Source organism: Budorcas taxicolor, chromosome 17 (assembly GCF_023091745.1).
Source record: "Budorcas taxicolor isolate Tak-1 chromosome 17, Takin1.1, whole genome shotgun sequence".
Lineage (NCBI taxonomy): Eukaryota > Metazoa > Chordata > Mammalia > Artiodactyla > Bovidae > Budorcas > Budorcas taxicolor.
The window spans coordinates 30,333,286-30,357,856 of record NC_068926.1 but is presented as its reverse complement, the minus strand read 5'-3'; the positions used below and the strand labels follow the sequence as shown (position 1 = coordinate 30,357,856).

The window sequence follows — 24,571 nt, the reverse complement described above, 5'->3', positions numbered from 1 at the left end:
CATTTGCCCTAGTCATTTGTTCATGTCTTTCTAATTCTCAAATTCAGTTCTTTCTACCATACTCTTATTCCTCTTCCAGCTGAGGTGACTGAACTAGATGAGTGTTAGCTGAACCTGGGCATAACATATGTCTCTGCTGCTCCTAAGCAGCTACCAGCACAACCCTCGTCAAAGACTAGAGCTTCCTCCTCTCTTCCATGCCCACACAAACTGTTAGAAAGAACTTTGGTCCCAGGTATTTGTGCTTGGAGGCAGTTTATCATCTATTTGTCAACAGTTGAAAATGAATAGGATTAGTTTCCTCTAAACTCTCTTATTCTCCTTTCCTGATTCCTTTCACTTCCTCTCCGTTTATAGTTTGGTGGTGGTGCTCAGTTGTGTCCGACTCTTTGCTACCCCGTAGACTGTAACCCACCAGGCTCCTCTGTCCATGGGATTTTCCAGGCAAGAATACTGGAGTGGGTTGCCATTGCCTACTTCAGGGGATCTTCCTGACCCAGGGATTGAACCCACATCTCTTTCATCTCCTACATTGGCAGGCAGATTCTTTACCACTGCACCACCTGGGAAGCCCCCTTTTACAGTATAGTAATATCTGAAATCACAAACTTAAAAAACAACTTCTGGGTCTGTTCTATTTTCAAGCTTAATTGTGGCAGAACAGACTTTATCTGTTACAGAAATGCTTGCAGAATTATCATTCAGCATAGAGTCTTCTTGTCTCCTTCCCTTCTTCCATGCTCCTTAACCTTCCCTGCCTTCCTTCCCCTAGTAGTTTGGCCATACTATTTATACATTTTGTGCCTGCCTGCATTGCTTTCTCATTGGCGTCACTTTCGCTATCAGGTCCCTGTTTGAATAGTAAATTATGTAAATTATACATTCACCCAGAAAGTTATGGATCTGTTTTCTTTCTCTTATCTAGGAAGAAATAGAATGTTAAATTGAACTTAAGATGCACTTTATAAATCTTTGTGCTGCATAGCCTATTTGATTTGGCCTGTTTGCTTGTAAGAAGCAGAGAAATTACTTCAAGAAAAAGACATATTTACTGCAGTGGAATTTGAACCACAGGCAGCTGTAGGGATCAAACTGTATACTCCTTATCTTTGTCTCCCAGGTCATTTAGTCTATCTGTCTGTAATGATCTGGTTTTTTGTGTGTATCTATTTGCTCTGCATTTCCTCATTATTGCCCATCTTTTTTACTTTCCAACATTTTATTTCTTTTAAGTTCACTGTTAATACCATAGTGATTCCTACTAACCTTTCAAGTCGGGGTGGGGGGCGGTTCTTTACCTGAGATCCATGCAAACTTGAGGAATAACTTAAACTTTTACAAAAAAACTGTGTTTATATATGTGAAATTTTTATTGGAAAAGTATCTGTAGCTTTCAACAGTCTCAAAGTAAACTGAAACCTAAAAACATTATTTAATGTTTTTTCCTTTTCTGTCCCTACTACTAACTGGCCTAGAATTTCTAGATTCACATCTATAAGATTTAAACTGTGGCCTAGCTCCTCTTTTTCTGCCAGGTTACATATCATCTTCCAAACTATAGATTAGCTACCTTCTGGTCTCATTATCTCTATATGATTATGAAACATGGCTATCTGTACAGTAGAACTTACGAGTTTCACATCAGAAGGCACTGTGGGAGTCCAAGTACCCTTCATTAAACAAATATTTATTGAATGCATTACTCTTACTCTGGACAAGGCCCCATGACTTGCTTTGTGAAATAAACAAATGAATTAAAAATTCAGGCCTCAAAAAACGTAGACAGCCTAAATGTCCATGCAACTGATATGGATAAATAAAATGTGTTAAGTCAGTAAAATACTATTTGTCAATAAAAAGGAATGAAGTGCTAACACATGCTACACATGCTACAACATGGATAAACCTTACAAACATGTTATATGAAGGAAGCCAGTCACAAAAGGCTGCTTGTTTCATGATTAGGGAATGTCTGGAATAGGCAAATCTATGGAGACAGAAAGTTGCTTAATGGTTATGTTGGGTTCAGGGAGATGGGAAAGGTATGGAGTGACTGCTGATAGGTACAAGGTTTCTTTTGGAGTAATGAAAATGTTCTGAAACTGATAAAGGTTGCAGAACTCTGATATGCTAATAATTCATTGATTTGAATATATGGGTGAACTGAACAGTGGGTAAATATATCTTAGTAAGTAAAAATAAAAATAATTCCGGCTGAAGAAATTGATAGTCTGTAGAAAGTAAAACAAGACAGGTACACAAATAATTACAAATTGAAAGTAGTGATTGTAAATACTGGTTTTAAAAAATGAGAATCTGGAACATGTTGATACATTTTACATATTGATCACATGATTTACCTTTAATTCTCTGAGAGAAGAAGTATTTATAGGAAGAAGGTATGATTACATATAGTTCTGAATGAGCTGGAGATCAGAGAATTCATGAAAAAAAAACAGAATTTGAATTAGAGCATAAATCAATAACTTTTTGTTTATAAAAGATAGGAAAAAAATTTAAAAGATGGAAAGGGCATTTCAGGCCAGGAGAAAATTGAGAGTTCCAAAGCATGGGAGAATTAAAATTATTGTTGGAAATAAGAGCCACAAGAGGGAAGGGATGTGTGTGTACTTGTAGCTGATGTGTGTTGTTGTGCAGCAGAGGCCAGCAGAGCAATTATCCTCCAACTAAAACTAAATTAAAAAAAAGATGTCAGAGAAGCAAGAAACTGAGCTTGACTAGGTTGGTTACAGTGGTCTTATACCCTAGGTTTTCTGTAAGAACTCCAGTTCAAATATTCCTTTCTTTTTCTTGAGCACTAGACGTTGAAAAGCAGTTTACTGGACCTAAGCAGAGCACATTTTAAATGTTTATCAAAAAGAACCTCAACAGCCCTTGTGAAGTAGTAGATCAGTAAGGTCTTCCATGCCACTCAGCCACATTATAATTGATTTCTGCCAATTTACATTTGGCATTTGAACAGTCTATATTTTTGACCTGTTTAAATTTATTTTTACTAAAACTACAGAGTGACATTGTGGCATTATGATATATTACTGTCCCTCTCCCCTGCCACCAAGAAAGGGAACAACTGAGGCCTCCACAGATACCTAACATTTTAGTTATAAAAGGATATATTATTAATAAAAAGCTTTATACAGTCTAAAGAGTGGAATATCTTATGTGGCTTCTTGTGCTAATCTGGGCTGCTTTTGCTGGAGGATATTAAAATATCTTGGAATTTCAATATATCAGCATCTAGCCTGTATCTCCTAGACTGCCTGGTGAGAAACAAAGACTGCATGGACATGGAGGGAAGTATTTTGGATGATAATATATGCTTATTTATTTTAGGTGTTTATTTTGTAAAAGCATCTTGTAAATCTGGCTCTTTAACCTTATAAAAATAAAAGATTTTTAAAATCAGAGTCTATAGTTTAATAACTACTTTTTAATTAATATGTTTCAGTTCTGGAGGTGGTTTTTGGCAAACCTGGCTTCTGGTGGAGCTGCTGGGGCAACATCGTTATGTGTAGTTTACCCACTAGATTTTGCCCGAACCCGATTAGGTGCTGATATTGGAAAAGGTACGGGATTATTAGAAATGCTAACTCTTCCTTCTTTGTGGTTTTGAACACTGTGTTATTTATTATAGTTATGCTTTTAACAGTAGTGTTGCATTCAGCCTAAAAATTTTATTCTCAACCAAATGGTAAAGTCCATAGAGCCTAAAGATTACTACTTTTTTTCTTTTCTTTTAAACTAGGGAAAGGAAGGCCAACACTATAGTAACATAAAAGTAAGCCACAAAGAGCACTTTAACTTCTGGTTTGTTTCTCATTTTGGTATTTAGAGAGCCATCCCCTAGATTCCTTCATGCACTTATTTACCTGTCTTGACTGTGGCCCCTTTCTAGGTTACATGTATAACTCTCACCCTAGATTCCCTTTTCCTCTGTCCTTACTTATTTATCACATCCTCTGTGTTTCTTCATACCCTTGTTTTGGTAGATGTATTCTTTGATAGCTTTCTAAGGAGGTATAGGAGATAAACTGAGATCTTGGCTATCTGAAAATGTCTGTTTCACAAATATTTGGCCATATGTAAAATTCTGGAATTAAAATCATTTTCTTTCACAATTTTGAAAGCATTACTCTGGAGTCTAGTTTCTAATACTGCTCTTAAGAAATCATTTTCTTACTGCTGATCCTTCTGTATATGACTTTTTTCTTGTTTTTCTGGCTTCATTCATTATATTTTTCTCATATAAAACTATATGGTGGCTATGTGGAGGCTGGGTCCTCTGCATGGAAACTCTAGTATGAGTCTTTACGAGATGGTCAGAGAAGTCCTGATACAGAGACTTGGTGAACAACATCTCTTTCCAGAGACCAGGAGAAAGATAACTGTAGGTCTTGGAAATGGCATCAGAAGTGGCCCTGGCAAAGTTGCCCAAGGTTCCGGGGCAGCCCCTGGCAGAGGTGCAGCAGTCGTCAGTTCCAGCCATCAGCAGCAGCTTCTTGGGCTCAGAGGCTAGGACAGCGCCAGTGCTCCTGAGGACAGGGATGAGGCGCACCAGCCCAGAGCCACAGCAGTGGCCTGTCACCTTGTAAGAGACGGTGTGGGGCTCGCTGTTCTTGTCTCCCCAGGAGCCTCACAGCACAGACGATGGCAAGCTTGGCCAGAATGGTGGCCCCATGAATTGCAGTGGCTACCTCCTTAAGTACTTGACACTCAAATTGACATGTCTCTTGTAATCCCCAGTGGTGACAAAATGTCTTGACCCTGGTCCACTGGCCAGCACGGGTCTGCTTTTGCCTAGGCATAATCTTTAAAACCTTTGAGGGATACCCCAGGAAAAAGTCAATGATCTCAAAAGTTAATGATCTCAGATAGCCTGATGGGCAAAAAGAAGAAATAGATCTCCTTCAGGGACTTGATTTTCATGTCCTTGACCAGGTGGCCCAGCTTGGTGATGTCCTTGGCTTTGCCTCTGCAAGCTCTGCAGCCTCAGCCCTGGATGCCAGCGCCACTGCCAAAGCCTCCACAGAAACCTCCAGGGCCTCCAGGCCCCCCACAGCACATTTATCATCCACCATTTGGTGTTTTTTTCTTTTTAATTACCTTATATCCCTGATGATTTGACATTCACAATGATGTATCTGTGTGTGAGTCTTTTTCAGTAATTGTGAAGGTAACTCAGTTGGCCCCATGTGACTCCAGCACAAATTGGAGCCTTACCACAGTAGTACTTAATTCCTTTAATTTTAAATTTCTGTGATTATTGGAGACATGTGGTTCTCTTTTCAACAGTATCTCCCTCTGCAAGAAATTAGGTTTCAACTTTCTCTGCTCACTCTTAGTGAGTTACCACTCCTCCACCTCCCTTCCATCTTGCCAAAATTTGTGAACTTTATTCTTGTCATGTACTCTTTTTTGCTTTAAACCTGTTTTTCCCTTATTATTATTTTAATAGAATTTCTCAAGGAAGCAGAGATTCATTCAACAAGTATTATTGGGTGCCTCCAGTAAAGTGGGTCCTGCTTGAGATACACCATATTAATCATGGAGCTCATGGTTCATGTACCTTACAGTCTAGTGGAGGTTGTAGTAATTAAAAAAGGAAAAAATGACTAAAATCTACTGTCACTTGGCGATAAATGCCAGGAAAAAAAATATAGGAGAAGAGGATGACATCAATTTTAGATAAATGATCAGAGAAAAGGCCTCAGAAGGGATGACAGTTTGGACAAAGATGAGGAGTTTGATCTATCATGTTTAGGTGGCAGTCCAGATTTTCTTGTTAAGAAAGTGAAAATAACATGCATTCTGGTTTAATTTCAATTCTATAGTTTTGTTTTTTCTCAAAATTGGAAGAACCTTATTTTGAAACATTGTATTCTGTATATAATTGTAAAATATTATCAAAGATTTCTAGGTCAAGGGAAAATAAAAACAAAAACCATCAAACACTAGAAAAATATGACACCTCATCTAAAATATTAATAATCCTTAAAGTTACTAGTTTTTAGCCTTTCCTTTTTATCTGTCTTTTTGCTCTTCAACTGAAGCAAGTTGTAGACATTTTTAATGCCTAAGTATTTTCTGAATGCTAACTAGTAGCTTTATTGAATGGTAATTTTATTGAAATGTTTTAAGCCAATCAGATTGCTTGAATTAGATTGCTTATATAAGAAATTAATATTTGCAGTTAAAGTATCTTGGTACTACTTGACATCTTAATTATTTTTAAATGAATGGGAAGGTTTCTATTTGTGCCTTGTTTGTTAGAAAGATTTCTAAGTGTTAGTACCAGGTAATTTAAATCTGTAAAATGTTTAATTTACTTTGAATAAAGTGTTTATCTGATTATGATGTTGCTAATAAATTTTAAATGGCTGTATTTTAGGTCCTGAAGAGCGACAGTTCAAGGGTTTAGGTGACTGTATTATGAAAATAGCAAAATCAGATGGAATTGTTGGTTTATACCAAGGGTTTGGTGTTTCAGTTCAAGGCATCATTGTGTACCGAGCTTCTTATTTTGGAGCTTATGACACAGTTAAGGTAATTTGGTACTTTAGTATATGTTAAATAAATCGTTTCTTTTTGTTGTTCTAATTAGTAATATGTTCAGCAAGTATGTTTACTTTAATTATAGAAATCAAAATAAATGACATAAGAGACATTATAGCATTGTTTAATCATGACTTTGCCATAACCTAATTAAATTACAACTCTATTATGAACCTGAATTTGGATATAAAGCATAGACATATAGTGTTTGTGCTGCTTGCATTGGAAGACTCAAATAGAAAACATGCTAATTAGATTTATATCATAATTGAATATTTGGTATATAGGCAGGCATCTTCTAACAGTTGTTTTCTAATTTTACATTCATTTTGTTATCACTTTTTTTACATGCATATTATCAGTTTACTGTCATCATTGGAAAAAGGCAAGGCATAATAGTTAAATATGATCAATATGCTACTATAGCTCAGTGATCTGTTGGGTACTATTAAATTTTGTATTGTTCTCCAGGTTCTGCAATTTGCCTTTTCATTTCAGATGTTAGTAGTGCTTCTGTAAGGTAGGAAACAGAGAGATCGTAATAATGGCTGCTATTTTTTTATCTATTACTTAGTTTCAAGAACCTTGTTAAGGACTTTACATCCAAACACTGTGAGAGCTTTTAATATATCCCATTTTAAAAATAAATAACCTAGAAATGGCCAAGTAATTTATGTGGCAAGCACAGATCCCACGTTCTTAATCACTGTATCATAATGCTTCTAAAAAGAAGCAAGGAAATTAATATCAGTATTATTTACTATTAAGGTTAAAACTTGAGGGAAATTTTATGATGGTGTCATATATTATCTCTGCTCTCCCTGTTCAGTACAAATATAGTTGAATGTCATTTTTATTGCACTCTGGACATAGTGCTTTTAGTTTGTAGTATATTTTTTAGACAGATAGATTAATGGAAATTACAGGATATTATATACGTTTATTTAATCACAGAAAAATTTATGTTTACTCTCCCTCTGCTTTTCTCTAAGCTGTAGTAGTTGTAAAATTTAGAAATGTTTCTTCACTAGCTTAGAGCTTTAAAGCTTATCAGATATCATCTGTCAATAGTAACAGGCATTCTTTCATCCTTTCCAGCTCTATGAGGAAAAACAATGGAAGAACTTTTTTGGTTACTGGTTGCCATCTCCTCTTGTTTTCAGTGCTATTAATAGCAAATCTCCTATAATTGCAGATATACTATTCTTTTTCAAATAAACTTTAAAAATATAGCTATGTGTGGGGTTCTCCTTTCTTATTGATCTCTTGCTATTATTTTAAGCTTTCTGTACTAAATCCAACTATTTTTTATTGCATTTTAAATATAATTGAGCCCTCTTTCATATATATATATATGTATGAATTTTCCTTTGACTTAATAATTTAAGGTATTTTGGAAATTTAGATGGTTACTTGATAATTTTTCTTTTCTAGGGCTTATTACCAAAACCAAAGGAGACACCTTTTCTTGTCTCCTTTTTCATTGCTCAAGTTGTGACTACATGCTCTGGAATACTCTCTTATCCCTTTGACACAGTTAGAAGACGTATGATGATGCAGGTATTTTATATTATTTGTAAGCTTAATTGAGTTTTCCAATATCTCTGATATTTGGGTGTAATTTAGAGACATTTTGACTAAAAGACATAGGCCCTTCGTTTTATTACTAAAATAAATCCATGGTATGTTTGGTTTTGTTTCCTGTCATAAGCATTCAGTCATCATCCAGCAAAGTTTCCTCCATGTCTGCTATCTGAACAGCAATGTCTTTCTCTCCTGTAGGGTATATTACTGTTTGGAGAGTGGAGGGGCATGGCAGGGATTAGATGAGAATGTGTCTGTCTTAACTGAATATTAGATTAAGTAGAATAAGCCCAGTCACAGGCCACTGACATATGTAATCATTTGTTGTAGTATATTTTAGTAAAAGTAAATAATTTTAACTCCAAGGAGGAGAATATATTTATAATGATGTATATTCTAAATGTAAATCCCCAGACCAAAATTTTGATACTATTGATCTCCGTTGTTGATACTTATTATATTCATTCATTTAGCGAATAATTGAGTGACTATTCACCAAGCTTTAGTGACACAAATGGGCTTCCCTGGTAGCTCAATCAGTAAAGAATCTGCCTGCAGTGCAGGAGACCCAGGTTTGATCCCTGGGTCAGGAACATCCCCTGGAGAAGAAAATGGCAAACCAATCCAGTATCCTTGCCTGGAAAATCCCTGGTGGGCTGCAGTCCATGGAGTCGCAAAGAGTTGGGCACAAGAGTGACTAACACTTTGAGTGACACAAATAAAATAAGGCAGAACCTGCACCCACACTCATAGCATACTACTGAAAGCATACTATTAATGGTTTAAATAGAAATGTGCATAAGTTCCAGGAATGCAGTAGGGAAGGGGTACTCCAGTGCTTAAAAGTGATCAGAGATGGCCTCTTAAAGAGCTGAATCTCAGAAAATAGGCTTTTTCTCAAGATAGTGAGAGAGCATTCTCAGCAGAGGGGAAAAAAACATACCTAAAGGTATGGCTTAAAAAGTATTTCAGTATAACCCATATATGATAGGTTTCATGAGGGCAAGTGAAAATAATGAGGCCAGCAAAGCTAAGTTTATTATGTGGCAGAACTGTCCTCAGTATTTTACACTTTAACTCATTTATTCTCAAACTAATACTGGAAGGTGTAGTTACTATCATTGTCCTCATTATCCTCTACAGAATGGTCTTGAAAGAACCCATTGGGCCACATGAAAGGGACTATCAGTCAGTTCAGTCGCTCAGTCGTGTCCGACTTTTTGCAACCCCATGGACTGCAGCACGCCAGGCCTTCCTGTCCATCACCAACTCCTGGAGTTTACTCAAACTCATTTCCATTGAGTTGTTGATGCCATCCAACCATCTCATCCTCTGTCGTCCCCTTCTCCCACCTTCAATCTTTCCCGGCATCAGGGTCTTTTCCAGTGAGTCAGTTTTTTGCATCAGGTGGCCAAAGTACTGGAGTTTCAGCTTCAGCATCAGTCCTTCCAATAAATATTAAGGACTGATTTCCTTTAAGATGGACTAGTTGGATCTCCTTGAAAGGGTAAAGCATATCTAACCTATTTAACCTGTTGCTTCCTGTGGACTATCCTTAAAGTTGTTCTTTTATATCTGTTTTCCTCTTAATCTATGTCTAGCTCTGGTTTAATTGAAAAACTTGAAAATAGAAAATTAATTTGTAAATAGACTGAGTTAGGTAGATGGTTCAGTATCAATGTTAAATTGTCTGATTTTGATAACTACTTTGGGCATGTAGGGCAATATACTTATTCTTAGAAAATTCACACTGAAATGTTTAAGGGACAACTATAGCTGCAACTTACTGTCAAAATAATTCATAAAAATGTGTGGGTGTGGATTTTTATATATACATGTGCATTGTTATATATATAAAACATAGTACCACTGCTATAACAAAGTGCCAAAGACTGGGTGGCTTAAATAACAGATTTATTTTCTAACAGTCTAGCAGGGTTGGGGTCTTCTGAAGGCCTCTCTCCTTGGCTTGTAGATGGCTTTCTCCCTGTGTCTTCTGATGGTACTTTTTGTTTCTCTTCTTATAAAGATGATCATTTTGGGTAAGGGACCACTCTAATGAGTTCATTTAACCTTAATTATCTTTATAAAGACTTTATCCAAATATAGTCACAGTCTGAGGTTCTGGGGTTAGGTCTTTAATATATGAATTCTATGAGGACATAATTCGTGACGGTCTTCTTTAAATTTTGCATTTTGATTTTATATCCCACAAATTTGTTAAGCCTTATTACAAACACTTATCAGTATGTATACCTTTTGAAGTTTTTTTTTTTACACAGTGATATAATCTGCAAATATACCACATTTTTCCCCCCTTTCTTATCAATTCTTATGCCTTTTATTCCTTTTCTTGCCTTTCTGTACTCATTGAGACCTCTGATTCAGTGTTATATTAAAGAAGTAATAACTGGCAACCTTGTTTTGTTCCTTGTCTTACAGGAAGTGCCTTCAGTGTTACAAAGTTTAATAATTAGCTGTGAATTTTTCAGTTATCCTTTATTATGTTATGATTGATACTTTCTGTTTTGGATTACAGTAATTTTTAATCATGAATGGTGGTCATTTTTTTTTCTATATTGGGATGATCATATTATTTTCTCTTTGTGTATTAATATATGTATTACATTAATCTATTTTCCATAGCTAAACCAACTTTATATGGCTGGGATCAATCCAGCTTGGTCATGGTGTATTATATTTTGTACCCTTTGCTAGGTTTGATTTGCTGGATTTTCAGGATTTTTGTATCTGTTGTTTCTCCAACATAAGCTTGACATTTTTTTTTCCTTCTTGTATTATCCTAGTCCTACTTTAGTATCAGGCCTATTCAATTGTTACAAAATATGTTGGGGAGTCTTCCCACTTTTTCTCTTTTTTGGAATAGTTTCTGTGAGATTGGAACTAAATGTTCATTGAATATTTAGTAGAACTCACATATAAAGTCATCTGGATATGTGGTTTTCTAATTTATGAGATTTTCAACAACTGAATGAATTTATGTAACAAATTTAGTAGTATTCCAGTGTTTTTTCCTATTCTGTTGGTAAATTATACCTTTAAGGAATTTATTTATTCTGAGTTTTCAAAATAATTGTCATAAAAGTGTTCATAGTATCATGTTGCTCTCTCTTAATCTCTGGGTCATCTGCAGTGATGTTACCTTTGCCACTTCTGATAATTTAAGAGCCTTTTCTTGTTTTTCCTGAAACAGTGTTTCTACACATTGGTCAAAGTATTTCAAATAAGTTTTTGTTTTTTATTTTTTCTGTTGCATTATTTCCTTTTTTTCTGGTGGTTCAAGTTACCACTCAGGCTACATCTTACAAATTTGTATGAGGCATTTTATGGTTATAAGTAAGTTTTACAAATTTTCTAAGATATGTTTTTCTTAACACCCAAATGCAATATATTTCTAGTTTTGTTTTTTGCCAGGGTCCAGCCCTGGTGGATCCAGGGTAATTCGAAGCGTGAACGGCATAGGCGAGGAGAAACTTATTTATTAATATAGAAATATAAGATTAGATTAGGAAGAAATAGTATAGTAGGAAATTTAGGTGGAGAAAAAGATGCCGAATAACTTGGTTTACGGGGAAAACCAATAAAACCTCGAGACAAGAGGTTTGCACCATCTACGTTAGGCCACCGGCGCCCGCTTGAATATCGAAGGGTGCCCCGCCTTAGGCTCCCTTTCGCATGGATCTTAGCAGCCAGGGCAAGTAAGTAGACGTGGTGAGCCTCCCCGCTTCAGATGGGAATTCAGCCGAAAAAGGGGAGAAAAGAACGACCTGGGGAAGCCCAGCATCGGTGCAAAACTCCAAAAACTTTATTTTCAAAATCAGCTTATATACCCCGAGTTGTATATAAAGAAATAATGGAATATGCAAAGTTATGCAGGGGCAGCAGTCCTGACCCTCATTGAGACCAGGCTTTCTTTTTGCATACCCTCCCGTATACAAAAAAGTCTCAGGTGGTTTACATTATCTTCTGGCCAAGAAGCCTGTTAACATTTTTATGGCTCTCTTCCTGGATAATTAATTGTCTATCAGCCAGAAAACTCCTTTTCCCTAGAGGTGTTTTTTCTTTACTCTGCATCACCCTCAAAGTACTAAATAAAGTTACATTCCTGTAGAACAAAGGTGCAGTGGGTTATAACAAAGAAAGTACTTAACTCAGAGATCTAATGTTGCTAATACCAGGTCTACTACCGGTTTTTCTATATACCAACTATCTCTACAAATAAAAGATATGAAAATTTGGCAGCAAATATTGGCTCAACAAATGAAACCTTTAATCAGTCCTATTCTAATGATTTTGACTCCTCGGAAGCCCCTACATTCCTAGGATGTTTTAAGCTTCCTGTGCCTCCGCAGTCTGGAGGCCTCAAACAATCACATGCACAGCTGTATGAGTTCTGCAGGGAGGCTAGAAAGCCATCAGAGGGGTTTTTGGATTGAAACACCCTTTCAAATGCAGAAGACTAAAGCTCTGAGTTGACTTTTTCCAGTGTGTCAGAAGAGTGAAAAAGCAGAGTACAAAGGCCGGCAGACTTTGGATTTTTGGGGTACATGCTCAGGAAATACCAGGGGGAAGCCCTGAGATTTGACTCGCCTTGCCCATCAGATCTCTGCCACATGACCTTGTCACGGGTGGGATTCCTCACGCTGGCTCCCGGCAGTTTTTGTTTTGCTATTGATTTCTCACTTAATTACAGTGTGGTGAAATGATAAAATCATGTTATGTGATGCCATCTTTTAAAATCTATTAAGCCTAATATTTGGCCATCCAGTATTCAATATATGACTGTTAACATACTTATTCAACACAGTATTAATTTTAATCTATCCTTGGTGCTATATAAAATCTGTCTTATGATAAAAGATACTAAGATAATGGCAAACTGTTTGTCTTTATATAGAGTGGTGAGGCTGAACGGCAATATAAAGGAACTTTAGACTGTTTTATGAAGATATACCAACAGGAAGGAATTGGTGCATTTTTTCGTGGTGCCTTCTCCAACATCCTTCGTGGTACAGGGGGTGCCTTGGTCTTGGTATTGTATGATAAAATTAAAGACCTCCTTAATATTGATATTGGAGGTAGTTCAGCAGGCGATTAAATTGAGACATGGATATAGTTAACTTCTTAAACATACAAATTACATAGCTGCCGTTTGTGTACATTTTGATAGTGTTATTACTGTCAGTATTTTCTTAAAGTGCTAATTCTGCAATAGAGCAAAGGCTTTTTTCAAGAATTTAAATACCAACAAAGCAGATAAATGCAATTTCTTTACTATTTAGATTCAAACTCACTTTGATGAGACATTTTACTTACTATAAGTGGTACATGTTATTTTTATTAGTTTAAAATCTTTTTCTTACTTTTGTGATAAGGTAAAATGTACAATGCTAAAATCTAGGAAATGAAAGTATCTTCTTTTAAAATTTTATTATTTTAACTGTCTCCCTATCTTTTGAAATCATACGATATGACAAATATTTCTTAAAAGCTTATCCGGAGATGTCATCATGATATCTGTGAGCATAAGTAAGCTTTCTTCTACAACATCTTTACTAAAGCAGCTCAGGTTATTACTGTGTACAGTGTTTATGGTATCATATAGCTTTTAATAAGCACAGATTGTATATCTGATTATAAAAAAATGATAATGACTTTAATGACATTGTAAACCTGTAGTTGGAAAGTGAAAGATGTAAAGATGGCATATTTGCTAGCTTTTATCTTTAAGATAAAATCTTGCTAAATGTGAATGTATCTTAGAACAAAAATTATCCCCTTGAAAATTAGTTTGTATACTTTGTATTGATAAAAATAAAAACGTTTAAAACTGGCTATGCCTGAGCCTTATTTTCCTTGTTGCTAACATTATTAATAAGCAGAGGGTAACCAAATTTTTATCAGAATTGGGAACTGGCTTAACGTCAGAAAGCAGAGTTTTCAGGGTTTTGTACAGGAGTCTGTTTGGTTTTTCAGAAATGTTGCGGAAGATAGTACATTTGAAATACCCAAGATTTTAAAGTTTTAGTGGGTAAAGGAATGTTAAGCTAGTGGGGATAAACTTTAGAAAGATTTTATGAGGCAATGAGTGGGTAAAACCAAAACTGAGTGAACTTCGTGGGGCACAGGTTAAAGTATATTTCAAGGAAAATAATTCAGAGTATACTTTGTAGTCTATTGGGTGCTATCACTTGAGAAAAAAAGTTAACTCTTTTGAAAACTCTTAACATGATTTCTTGCAGAGGTCAACATAACACAAAAAGTTAAATAACAAGATACATGTTTTTGTTTCCTTCTATACTATCAATAATTCTGTTTACTACAAAAAAGGAAGATTTAAGATGGACCAAAGCAGTTAAAATAATAAAATATTAGTAACAGTGTACCATACAAACATAAACTAAGAAAAGATAAAAGTTTTCAGCTTGTTCAGGGACATGCTTAGAAGCAAAAAGTCTTTAAAATCCTGAATGGCATCCATAGAGAGCAAACAGGAATTTAATTACTAACTCACTAGACCAAAAGTGTATTCTTTGAAGGCTGGAACATGTATATAGTTAGGACAAAAGAAAATGAAATGTCACCTAGGAGACTGAAACAACATGCTGCGCCTGCCAACCACATGGCTGTACAATAAAGCTGAAAGGTTGGTAGGGGAGAAACTAAGATAGGCACCAGACCATAGTACATAAGGAGGTTGGCCAGCTACCTCAAAGCAATGAGTAGGAAAAAGGAAAGTCATCTGTGAGAAATCAAAACCCCCAGGCTTGAGTCACAACAAAAAGTTCAGAATTTAGACGTAAACACTATCTGTGATACAGGAACTCCAACTTGAATAATTAAAACTGTTCTGGACCAGTGAGACTTCCTCAGGGCTCTGACAGAAACAAATAACAAAACCTCTCTGAACACTTCTGTGACCCAGGGCACACAAAATATCCCACAGAAAAAACAACCTTATTGCAGGTGAATTTATAGTGAAAACAAATCATATGAGGAAACAATCACTGTGTGGAAGAGTTGGTAGGTATTATACAATCAGAATTAGCACCCCTAGAACTAAAAATGTGATAAAATACTCTAAAAGGCTCTAGACTTAGAATGTTTAAAATGACTAATAAATTTTTAAAGGAAGCAAAATAATACAAATAGTGTAGTTAAAAGAAGAATAGGCAAGTCTGAAAGAACATCTAGAAATGGTAGAGTGAAATGAAAAACATGACAAAAAGCTAAGAGTCATGTTTGAAAGAACATCTAGAAATGGTAGAGTGTTTGAAATTAAAGACGTGATGAAAAGAGCTAAGAGTCATAGAAGTTAAAGAGTCCCTACACATTCTGATAGATCCAGAAGACACTGGAAAGGGGTGAGAGGCGGTAATCAAAGGACAATGACTGAGACTTCTCTAGAACCTAAAAAGTTCATCCATCCTCAGGTTAATAAAAAAATTCTGAGTAGATTTTGTCTAATAAAATCCATGTTAGATGCATCCTAATGAAACTACAAAATAAAATGAAATAATGAGATAAAACTGGTAACTTGGAAAGGATCAGTATTTAGACTCATCAATAATAATGGATGCTAAAAGGGACAGTTACTGTCAATCAAAAATTCTATTGGCAACCAAGTTATTATTCAAAAGGTAAATCAGAGACACCACAACATTGTAAAGCAATTATCCTCCAATAAAAGAAAATCTTTTTAAGTTAAAAGATTTTTAGACAAAAATGTTCACCATTCAGAGACCTTTACTGAAACAATTACTGAAAGAAAACTGAACCCAGATGGAAAGAGGGATGCAAAAGGAGTGAATTAAACAAATCAGTAAACATATTGGTAAACTTAGACAAACACTGGCTGTAAAAGACTTTTTGGTGGGAGAAGTAATATAACTTGGTAAATTTGGGGATACTTTTCTTGGGAGCCTACATACATTTTGGTTTTTTCCTCCTTAAAATGTTTCAGGGGCAGACCCCAGTGTATACAAAACTAGGTCTATTAACATAGGTAGGTACGTCTGCTTAATTCTGGAGTGCAGTAATTACAAGTCCACAGACACATTTCTCTAGTATCAGTATTATCAGTAAAGCTGATAAGGAACCAAGAAAAGGGATTCAAATAAACAGTATTGAGAAAGTTGGACATATAGCTGTAGAAGGGATATTTTTTTAATGAATAATCAAATTTATGCCAACAAACATGAAAACCTAGATGAAATGGTCACTTTTCAGTAAAAATACAAATCTTGATACAAGAAATAGAAAACATAGACTATATCCCCTAAAGAAACTTAGCCCATGGTCATAAATCTGCTTGTAAACTCCAGGTCAAAATGGTTTTCAGGCTTGTCTTTGCAAAACTTTACCAGAGAAAAGAAAATTAATTAAGCTAGTATAATCTTGATATTAGCAAGAAGAATAAAGGAAAATTAAACCTTACAGATATAAGCATTCTAAATAAAATAATCACAAGCTAAATCAAATGTATCTAAAACAGAACCATCATGGATGGCCTAACAGGTTTATCCTAGGTGTGCAGCAATTAGAAATCTATTCGGAAATATTAATTAGAAAATCTGTTCATATTATTCACCACATTAACTGATGAGAAAAAAAAATCATTTCAAAATATAGACGATGCATGGCATTTGTTAAATTTTAGTATCCACTTAGGTGAAACCTGTTAGCAAGGAAAAGAGGATAAATTCAAGTTCTTTAATGTCAACGTGGATGTATTTAATGTTAAGCACAAAACAAGGATGCTTGCCATTACAGCTTGAATTCTTCATTGTACTACTGGTGACCATAGGCAACATAAGAAAACAAGAAGATTAAAAATGAAAAAAAAATTAGTTATTTCCCAAGCCATATGGTTCCATATACAGAAAATCCAGGAATCTCTAGGAATACTAGAATTTATAAGAATACAGCAGGATTGCTGGATACACTGATCAATGTACATAACTCCACAAAATTCCTACATTGCAGCAGCAGCAGCTGGGCATATCTACCAAGTATTGGCCTTTTTGATGCCAGGCACTGTGACTATGCTCACATTATAGAATAACAACAGTCTCATAGTTACATGTATCTTCTTCATTTTAACAGGTTTTAAACCTAGGGCTTGGTAGTTAAGTAACTTGCTAGAGGTCCTACCACTAGTAAGTTAGACCCAGCTGGAACCACAACCCAGTTCTTGTGACCCACCAAACCTGTCATACTTTCAGACAGGAGGTGTTCTTAATTCCTCCCAGAAATGGTAAAGAATGTAATAATAGTAATCTCTTGCGCCTGACCCCAGTTGTTTCATTTTTACTCTGATCTTTTAAGTGTTTTTTAATAGGAAAATTATTCTCACACTCTCAAGTTGTACAGAGAGTAATGGAGAACTAAATGGTCCTAGGAGAATTTCAGGATATTCTAGAATAAATAGATGGTGGCAGGCCTAACAGGACGGGGGCTACAAGGGGAACTGAGAATGGGTACAAGCCGGGGACCGCCCAGCAGCACTGGGGCCCGGGTTCTGTTAGCAGCAGCACCCAATCCCTGCCCTGCTCACGCACTGCCTGCTGGGAGACGCGGCCGCGACACCTGCCGCAGAGGACAGAGGATGGCGTCGTCGTCGGGAGTTACCATGTTTCCTGTGTGCGTGTGAGATGGAAGAGAGATCTAATTCTTTAATGAAGACAGACCGGAGCCAAAACATTGCTTAACATTACAGTACATCACAGTTTCCTCAGTACCGCCCTTGAAAATGGATTTCATGTTCCTCATAGCAACAGCAGCAGGAGCTATAGCCACCCTTGCTGCTGCTGCTATTGCAGCACTGGCTGTGGTAAAAAGCCTCAGTTCTTTTAAGAAGTGGACAAATAAGGACAATGAGCCTATGAAAAAACCTCGTAAAAAAGTCTTTCTCATGATACCAACAAATGGGAAACAGGAAACACATGAAGAATCAAGGAAGAAGCAACAGGAATCACACAAGGAACTGGGCAAGAAAGAAGAGGAAATCCCGGGAGAATTGAATGACAGGGAACAGAGCTATGAAGAACTGAATGACGAGGAATGGGAAACCGACGAAGAACTGAACGACGACCAACAGGACCACAAGGAACCAAATGACAAGGAACAGGAAACCCACAAAGAACTGAACAAGAAGGAAGAAGAAACTCAGGAAGAACTGAATGAGAAGGAACAGGGCAGCCAAACTTTGTAAGTGTAAACTATAACTTGGTTAAATTTCAGACACCGCCACTTATCCTGATCAAAGGAAAAAAGCCATTTGAACCACTGGAGGCTGCTTCTTCGGGGACCAAAGGGTGGCGGCTATGCACAGGCTTGCCTGGTGTCACAGGACACACAGACTTAATGTTGCTGTCCTGTAAAACTGGTTTTCAGAGGTAAGGGTTAGTGGAGGAGGCTGCTCCTTTTAGGATAAAGTGAGGGAAGTTACACCAAGGGAGTTGCATGTGTGTTGTTTCTTGACATGTTTGTTTTTTGGTGTTTCAAGCCCTTGTTAGGCAGGGGGAAACAGTTCAGTCGACTTTCACACAAGATAGGACCCTTTTCCCTCGGGATCCGCGCGTCCCTGGGGAAGAGACGAGGCGAGGCCACCAGCGGCCGCACAATGGGCGCCACCTCACAGAGCTGGGCGCGGCGGGCGGGCGGCGGGGCCGCGCGGCGGGACTGAAAGCGCGCTGGCTGGCTGCACATGGGCCCCTCGGGGCGGCGAGGCCGTCGGGTGGGTGCTGGAGTTGCGGGCAGGCCTCTCCGAGGGAAACACCGAGGCGGCAGCACCGGGCCAGCAACCGCCAGGCTGCGCGCCCGACGCCGGGCAGGCCTGGGCAGTGCCTTGCCGCTGCAGCAGGCCGGGCCCCAGTTGCCAAAACAACCCAAAGGGGTTCTTCCAAACACGTGGGCAAACCGCTGGCCGGGCCAGAGCTAGCACCTCGTCCAGCCGCAGTGCGCCCCGCAGCCGCGCGGTGGCGAGCCAACCGGCTCCGCTTCCCCTCCTCCTCTCCTGCCTGATCCTCCCGACTCCCCCTTCTCCCTCCCACTCCTGCCGGCTCAGCCGCCTCCATTTTCCAGATCTTTCTCGAACCCGCAGCTCCTCGGGCAGCCGTTGCCCGAGCGCTGACGGAAGCGGCCGAAGTCGGGGCCCGGAGCAGCCTCGGGCACGAAGGGGCAGCTCGCGCGCCGCCCCGGCGGCGGAGCGCGCAGGCGCAGACCCCAATAACTGCCGGTTGGAGGCTGCCGAACCGCAGTGGAGAGAGACCTGGGCGGCGGAGGCTGCGGCGTGGGCGGCTTTCCCCTCCTCCAAGGTTCCCCGACGCGCTGCCCCAGATTTAATGCGCAGCCATTTGGGGTCATCTCTCCTTTGCTTCTTGTAGGAGTCGTAGTTCCAGGAGCAACAGCCCAGAAGAGGACGCGGTCCCCGCACCGAGGGCTTCTGCACCATCACCCCTACCATTAGGCGGCGGGATGTCTGTGGTCGGTATTGACCTCGGCTTTCTCAACTGCTACATCGCAGTAGCGAGGAGCGGCGGCATCGAAACCATCGCCAATGAGTACAGCGACAGGTGTACCCCGTAAGTGCCCGGTCTGGTGGTAATCCTGGGAAACGTTTGCTCCCGACCCTCACATTTGTCCCGCCTGCTGGTTTCTTCTGATGAGCCGAACTCTGAGATGACAGGTGCAGCCCATCAATTGCAGTCCGCGGGGTGGCGGGCCCAGGTGGGAGTCGGACTTTCTAGCTCCGCAAAGCTGCTTTTCCTTCAAGGACAAGGGACTTAACTCGTATAGTTGGCGCATCTGTGTACCCACGCACCCCCCCCCGTCTCCCTACCCCCCAGCTCCCGCGCGCGCCCACCACCACGCCTCGGTCCCCCGGCGTGTCTGCTTTAGTTTTCAGGAAAAGGATTGGTGCGGGACCACCACGACATTCTGAACATTAGAGAAAGATCTTTAGTTCTCCCCTCGCCTGGCTTGTTTGGGATTATTGGCCGAGGGCGGGCATCCGCGCTCGCTCAGTAAAAAAATTCTTTATTGTTTCTCCCCTTCCTCCTTTGCCCATCTGTCAACGCGACAGCTTTCTCTCAGAAAAGTAAGAAATGAAAGCTTAGAATGCAAATGTCAGAATATGAGTTGCAGGTTCATCTGGCCCAGAAAGCCTTCTTTTGTTTGTTTTTTAAAAGAAGGGATTTTACCTCAGTGTCCTTGAGAATTGGGGGTAATCGGACGGGTTTCCAGGGGCGTAGGTTAGTGATGTATTAATAGGGAGAGAATCAGGGATGGGAGTCGTTGGCCACGTGTCGGTAATGTTCATCCATTAAAGGAAAGTAGTGGAGGTAGAACCTATCGAAAGCATATTTCTACAGAATGAATTGTTGGAGAGGCAGAGGCATCTGTCCTGTATAAACATGATTGTGAAGTGATTCTATTATGAACACTTGATGAAAGAATTAGAAGGAGTGGCATTATGTCATGGAAACATGTATCCACATGTTTCATTGTTTCTGTGGTCTGGGAAGTTAGCAAATAATATAATTAAGTAAGACAGGGATATGAAAAACTAGCTTCTTAATGTAGATTCCTGTTACCGGTAATTTTATGAGGTAACTAACTGCCAATGTCTTATTTTCTATGGTTAAGCAACCAAACGTTGATTTGACCCTTCTGAATGGTCCAAAATATAATACTTTAAACATAAGACTAATCTTGTCCAAGATCAGTGTTAAGCTAAGGCTTTAAATAAGTATATTGCTAATCTTTTATGAATAAATTATGTCAAGGAGGTTTTGGCAGTAGTTTACTTGGAGCAGTTTGTGCTTTGGTTTCTTTTAAAGAATATTCTAGAAGGTTTATACCACCTTTTTCTAGATATATGCATTATATTTCTTTTGCTGAAATTCCTGTATACTTACAGTCTCAAATGTGAGCATAGGTCAGTTAATGTTCTAGTACTGTTAGAACTCTTGCTTCTTTTTACGTCTTTCTCTGGCTTTATGCACAATGAGACAGTGAAGCGTAAATTGTGAACTATTGATGACTTCATCTCTACAGCGTTTTAAGTCACAGCAGATATGGGTTTCTGCCAGAAAAGGACTAGGAAATTCCACTCTGCTCTTTCATCAGAGTAAAGGTTAATGGAGGCAGTTTTTGGCTTCAGGAACTTAGCCTATAGAGAAAAAAATGAGAGGTCGGATGGATGTTCCCCTTATCTTTAAAGCCTTCTCCTAAAAGATCAGAAACTAGAATTGTAAAACAGATACTGCATTTCCAGGCTCAAAAATCTTATTAGTGGTTCCATGACTCTAAATTTAAAGAGCCTGGCCACACTTTCAAAGAGAGTTCTTTAGAAATTAGGCTGCTCATTTAAGTCTTCTAAAGTCTCTGTTAATATTCTTAAGCACATTGGCAAATTCTGTGTGGCTGAGGTTATCTTTCTGATTTGTATGTAAGAGAGTCATTTCTAATATCTAGATTTAATGAGGCTAAACCAAAGTAGAACGTTCTAAAAGTGGAAGGATTGTATTCCTAGCTTGTATCAGCAACTTTGCCCTTCTTTCTGGAGTTGCATACTGTCATGTATTTCAGAGTATACCTTTTATTGTTATTGAACTAGTACTTCATTGTAGTTTGGTGCTGTTAGAGTGTGTATTTACTTTGTGGGGCTTACATTATTGAGTGAAAACATAGCCCTTCCTGATTCCTAAATGTTTATTCATTAAATGCCTATCTTGCAAAAAATGTAACTATTGGAGGACCTGAAACTTTTCTAATACACCACAGTATTTAATAATACATATAAACTAGCTTTGCAAAAAAAATTCTTCGTATGTCCTTTTGCTAACATCAGTGTAATAGGACAAAGGCATTGCTAAGATGCAAATACATTTTTAAAAGATCATGTGGGAAAAAAAGTAGAAAATGTTTGATTTAGTTGGTTTCAGCATCCACACTTTTTCACATTTCATTCTTTAATATACATAATTATGTATGCATGGGAGAATCCTATGTATAACCAAGGACAATTTAATAAAAAAGATAATTGCTTAAGTTTTGGCCTGTAGTGGGGCTACAGTCCATGGGATTGCAAAGAGTCAGACACAGCTGAAGCGGCTTAGCACATAGCACCCAATTTCAGTGTTTGTATAATCAACACTGAATTTCCTTAAATCATCCCTTATTGGTATTCAGGTTGTTCATATTTTCTTTTTATAAGCAGTGCTGCGATAACTATCTTTGTAACTAAATTTTTGACCGTTAATTCCTTCAAGTAAGTTTCTAGAATTAGAATTACTGAGTGTGCACATTTTTCAGGCCTTGAATGTTTATATTGTTCAATTAAGTATAGATGTAGGGATTGGAATTTCCATCTCAGACCCAGTTATATCAAAGTGGTTAGTTTCACACATGGGAAAAGAAAACTGGAGCCAGAAATTCTCATTCAATATCAGATTAAGGCATGTGGTCAGATAAAACATCAGTTCAGTCACTCAGTTGTGTCTTGACTCTTTGCAACGCCATGGACTGCAACACATCAGGCTTCCCTGTCTATCACCAACTCCTGGAGCTTGCCTCAAACTCATGTCCAGTGAGTTGGTGATGCCATCCAACCATCTCATCCTCTGTCGTCCCCTTCTCCTCCTGCCTTCAATCTTTCGCAGCATCAGGTGGCCAAAGAGCTTCAGCATCAGTCCTTCCAATGAATATTCAGTACTGATCTTTAGGATGGACTGGTTGAATCTCCTTGCTGTCCAGAGGACTCTGATGCAGTCTTCTCCAACACCATAGTTTAAAAGCATCAATTCTTCAGTGTTCAGCTTTCTTTATGGTCCAACTCTCACAGCTAAAACATGCTCCCTGCATTTTAAATTGATATTTAGTGATGATTTCTATGGACTTAGCATTGTTTGCACTGGCATATGTATCACATCAATTCTATGAGTTTGATAATACTAGCTATCTTTTTTCATAAGAAGCCTTAAGCAAAGTTAAATATCTTGGCCAAGAAATAGCAGTGAAATGGATTTAGTTTCAGGCTTCTTTGACCCCAGAACCCCAGTGTCCTTACATTATCTGTTGGCATACGGATGGTATCTACATATTGGGTAATGGGCTGTATTGGACAAATTATCTGTCTGGGCGTTTACTGTATAGAGAAGCATCGTTAGTCAGTAAAGTCATCTGTTACTGTCTAGTTTCTAAGAAATATTATCTTGTTTTAAAATATTATTTTAGTATGCTTTTAAGTTATTTTAAGAACATGTAAAAATTTTGTTTCAATTTAGAAGTTGATATAAAAGTAGGTACACAAAATGTTAGTGCAAACCTATGGAGGAAAGCAGTGTGGAAAGACTATAAACTATTAATAGTGAATATTTCTTGGAAGTAGATTATGGAAGTGTGCTCTTAATACATAGTCTGTAATGTTTTGAACTTTTATGAACTTACTTTACAATAAAGAAAATGGATCTTTTAATCAAATTTATTTCAAGACATTTTTGTTAGATGTATATATTTGTTTTACTATTAAAATTCTGCAGGATCCAGCTTAGCAGACTGAACAGTTCTCTGGTTTTCTGTCCTTATCAACATATGTATAATCTGAAAATATGGGAAAATATTATTTATACACCACATCTCAGATATGTGAGATGTCCTATTCAATGAACAAAAGTAGAAATCACTTACCTTGAAGTACTGAAAATAAAAAATTTTTCTACATGGAAAATGAGAAACTCCAGACATTAATAGTGACTTGCTGGGTAGGAGGACTTTTTAATGGTAATAGCAGTTCAGGTTAGAAAATTTTCACATTTTTAAAATTATTTATTCTTTGTACCATATGAAATGGTTTTATTTGTATGTTTTACTATGAGATTACATTAATTTTGATTTAAAGTATTTTAAATACTGAAGAATTACATAAAGTATATCTCCTCTGCCTCTTCCCAACTACCTCCTAAACTTTAACATGTGTGTTTCTATACATAGTGAGTATATGTGTTAAACTGGGATTTTTTTTTTTAGCAAAAGTAGAGTTACATTTATATACATTCTGCAGTTGGCTTTTTCAAAATATAATGTGAACATTTCAAATTTGCTCTTATGACTCTACATCATTCTTAACGTATGTACAGTATTCCTTTTATCTATACATGTCAATTAGTGTGTGTTGCAAAGTATTTTGCTGTTGACAAACAAAAATTCAGTGAAATTTTTTTTAAATGAAATTGTGCCTAGATGAGTGGATGGGCAGACGTCCCACACTTTAGCATGGCCAAAGCTAGTACTATAAAATCTTTTAGTATGAATATTATCCACAAAACAAAATGAATCTCTAGTCATTGCCTTGAATTTGTAGCTGAAAAATTCTGAAAAAATTCTAGAA

General features: G+C 37.7%; 2 protein-coding genes across 2 annotated transcripts in view; both read left to right on the top strand.

Annotated features, from left to right (window-relative positions):
- SLC25A31 (solute carrier family 25 member 31) overlaps positions 1 to 13,276 on the top strand; it is a 30,011-nt gene extending 16,735 nt beyond the window's left edge. The window contains exons 3-6 of the mRNA XM_052654907.1: positions 3,470 to 3,587; positions 6,410 to 6,564; positions 8,008 to 8,133; positions 13,076 to 13,276. Of these exons, the coding sequence (XP_052510867.1) occupies positions 3,470 to 3,587; positions 6,410 to 6,564; positions 8,008 to 8,133; positions 13,076 to 13,276 (600 nt within the window). The remainder of the gene's footprint in view (positions 1 to 3,469; positions 3,588 to 6,409; positions 6,565 to 8,007; positions 8,134 to 13,075) is intronic.
- Positions 13,277 to 19,572: 6,296 nt separating this feature from the next.
- The window catches only part of HSPA4L (heat shock protein family A (Hsp70) member 4 like), a 50,041-nt gene continuing 45,042 nt past the window's right edge, over positions 19,573 to 24,571 (top strand). Inside the window, exon 1 of the mRNA XM_052654922.1 lies at positions 19,573 to 19,763. Coding sequence (XP_052510882.1) covers positions 19,657 to 19,763 — 107 coding nt within the window. The 5' untranslated portion in view covers positions 19,573 to 19,656. The remainder of the gene's footprint in view (positions 19,764 to 24,571) is intronic.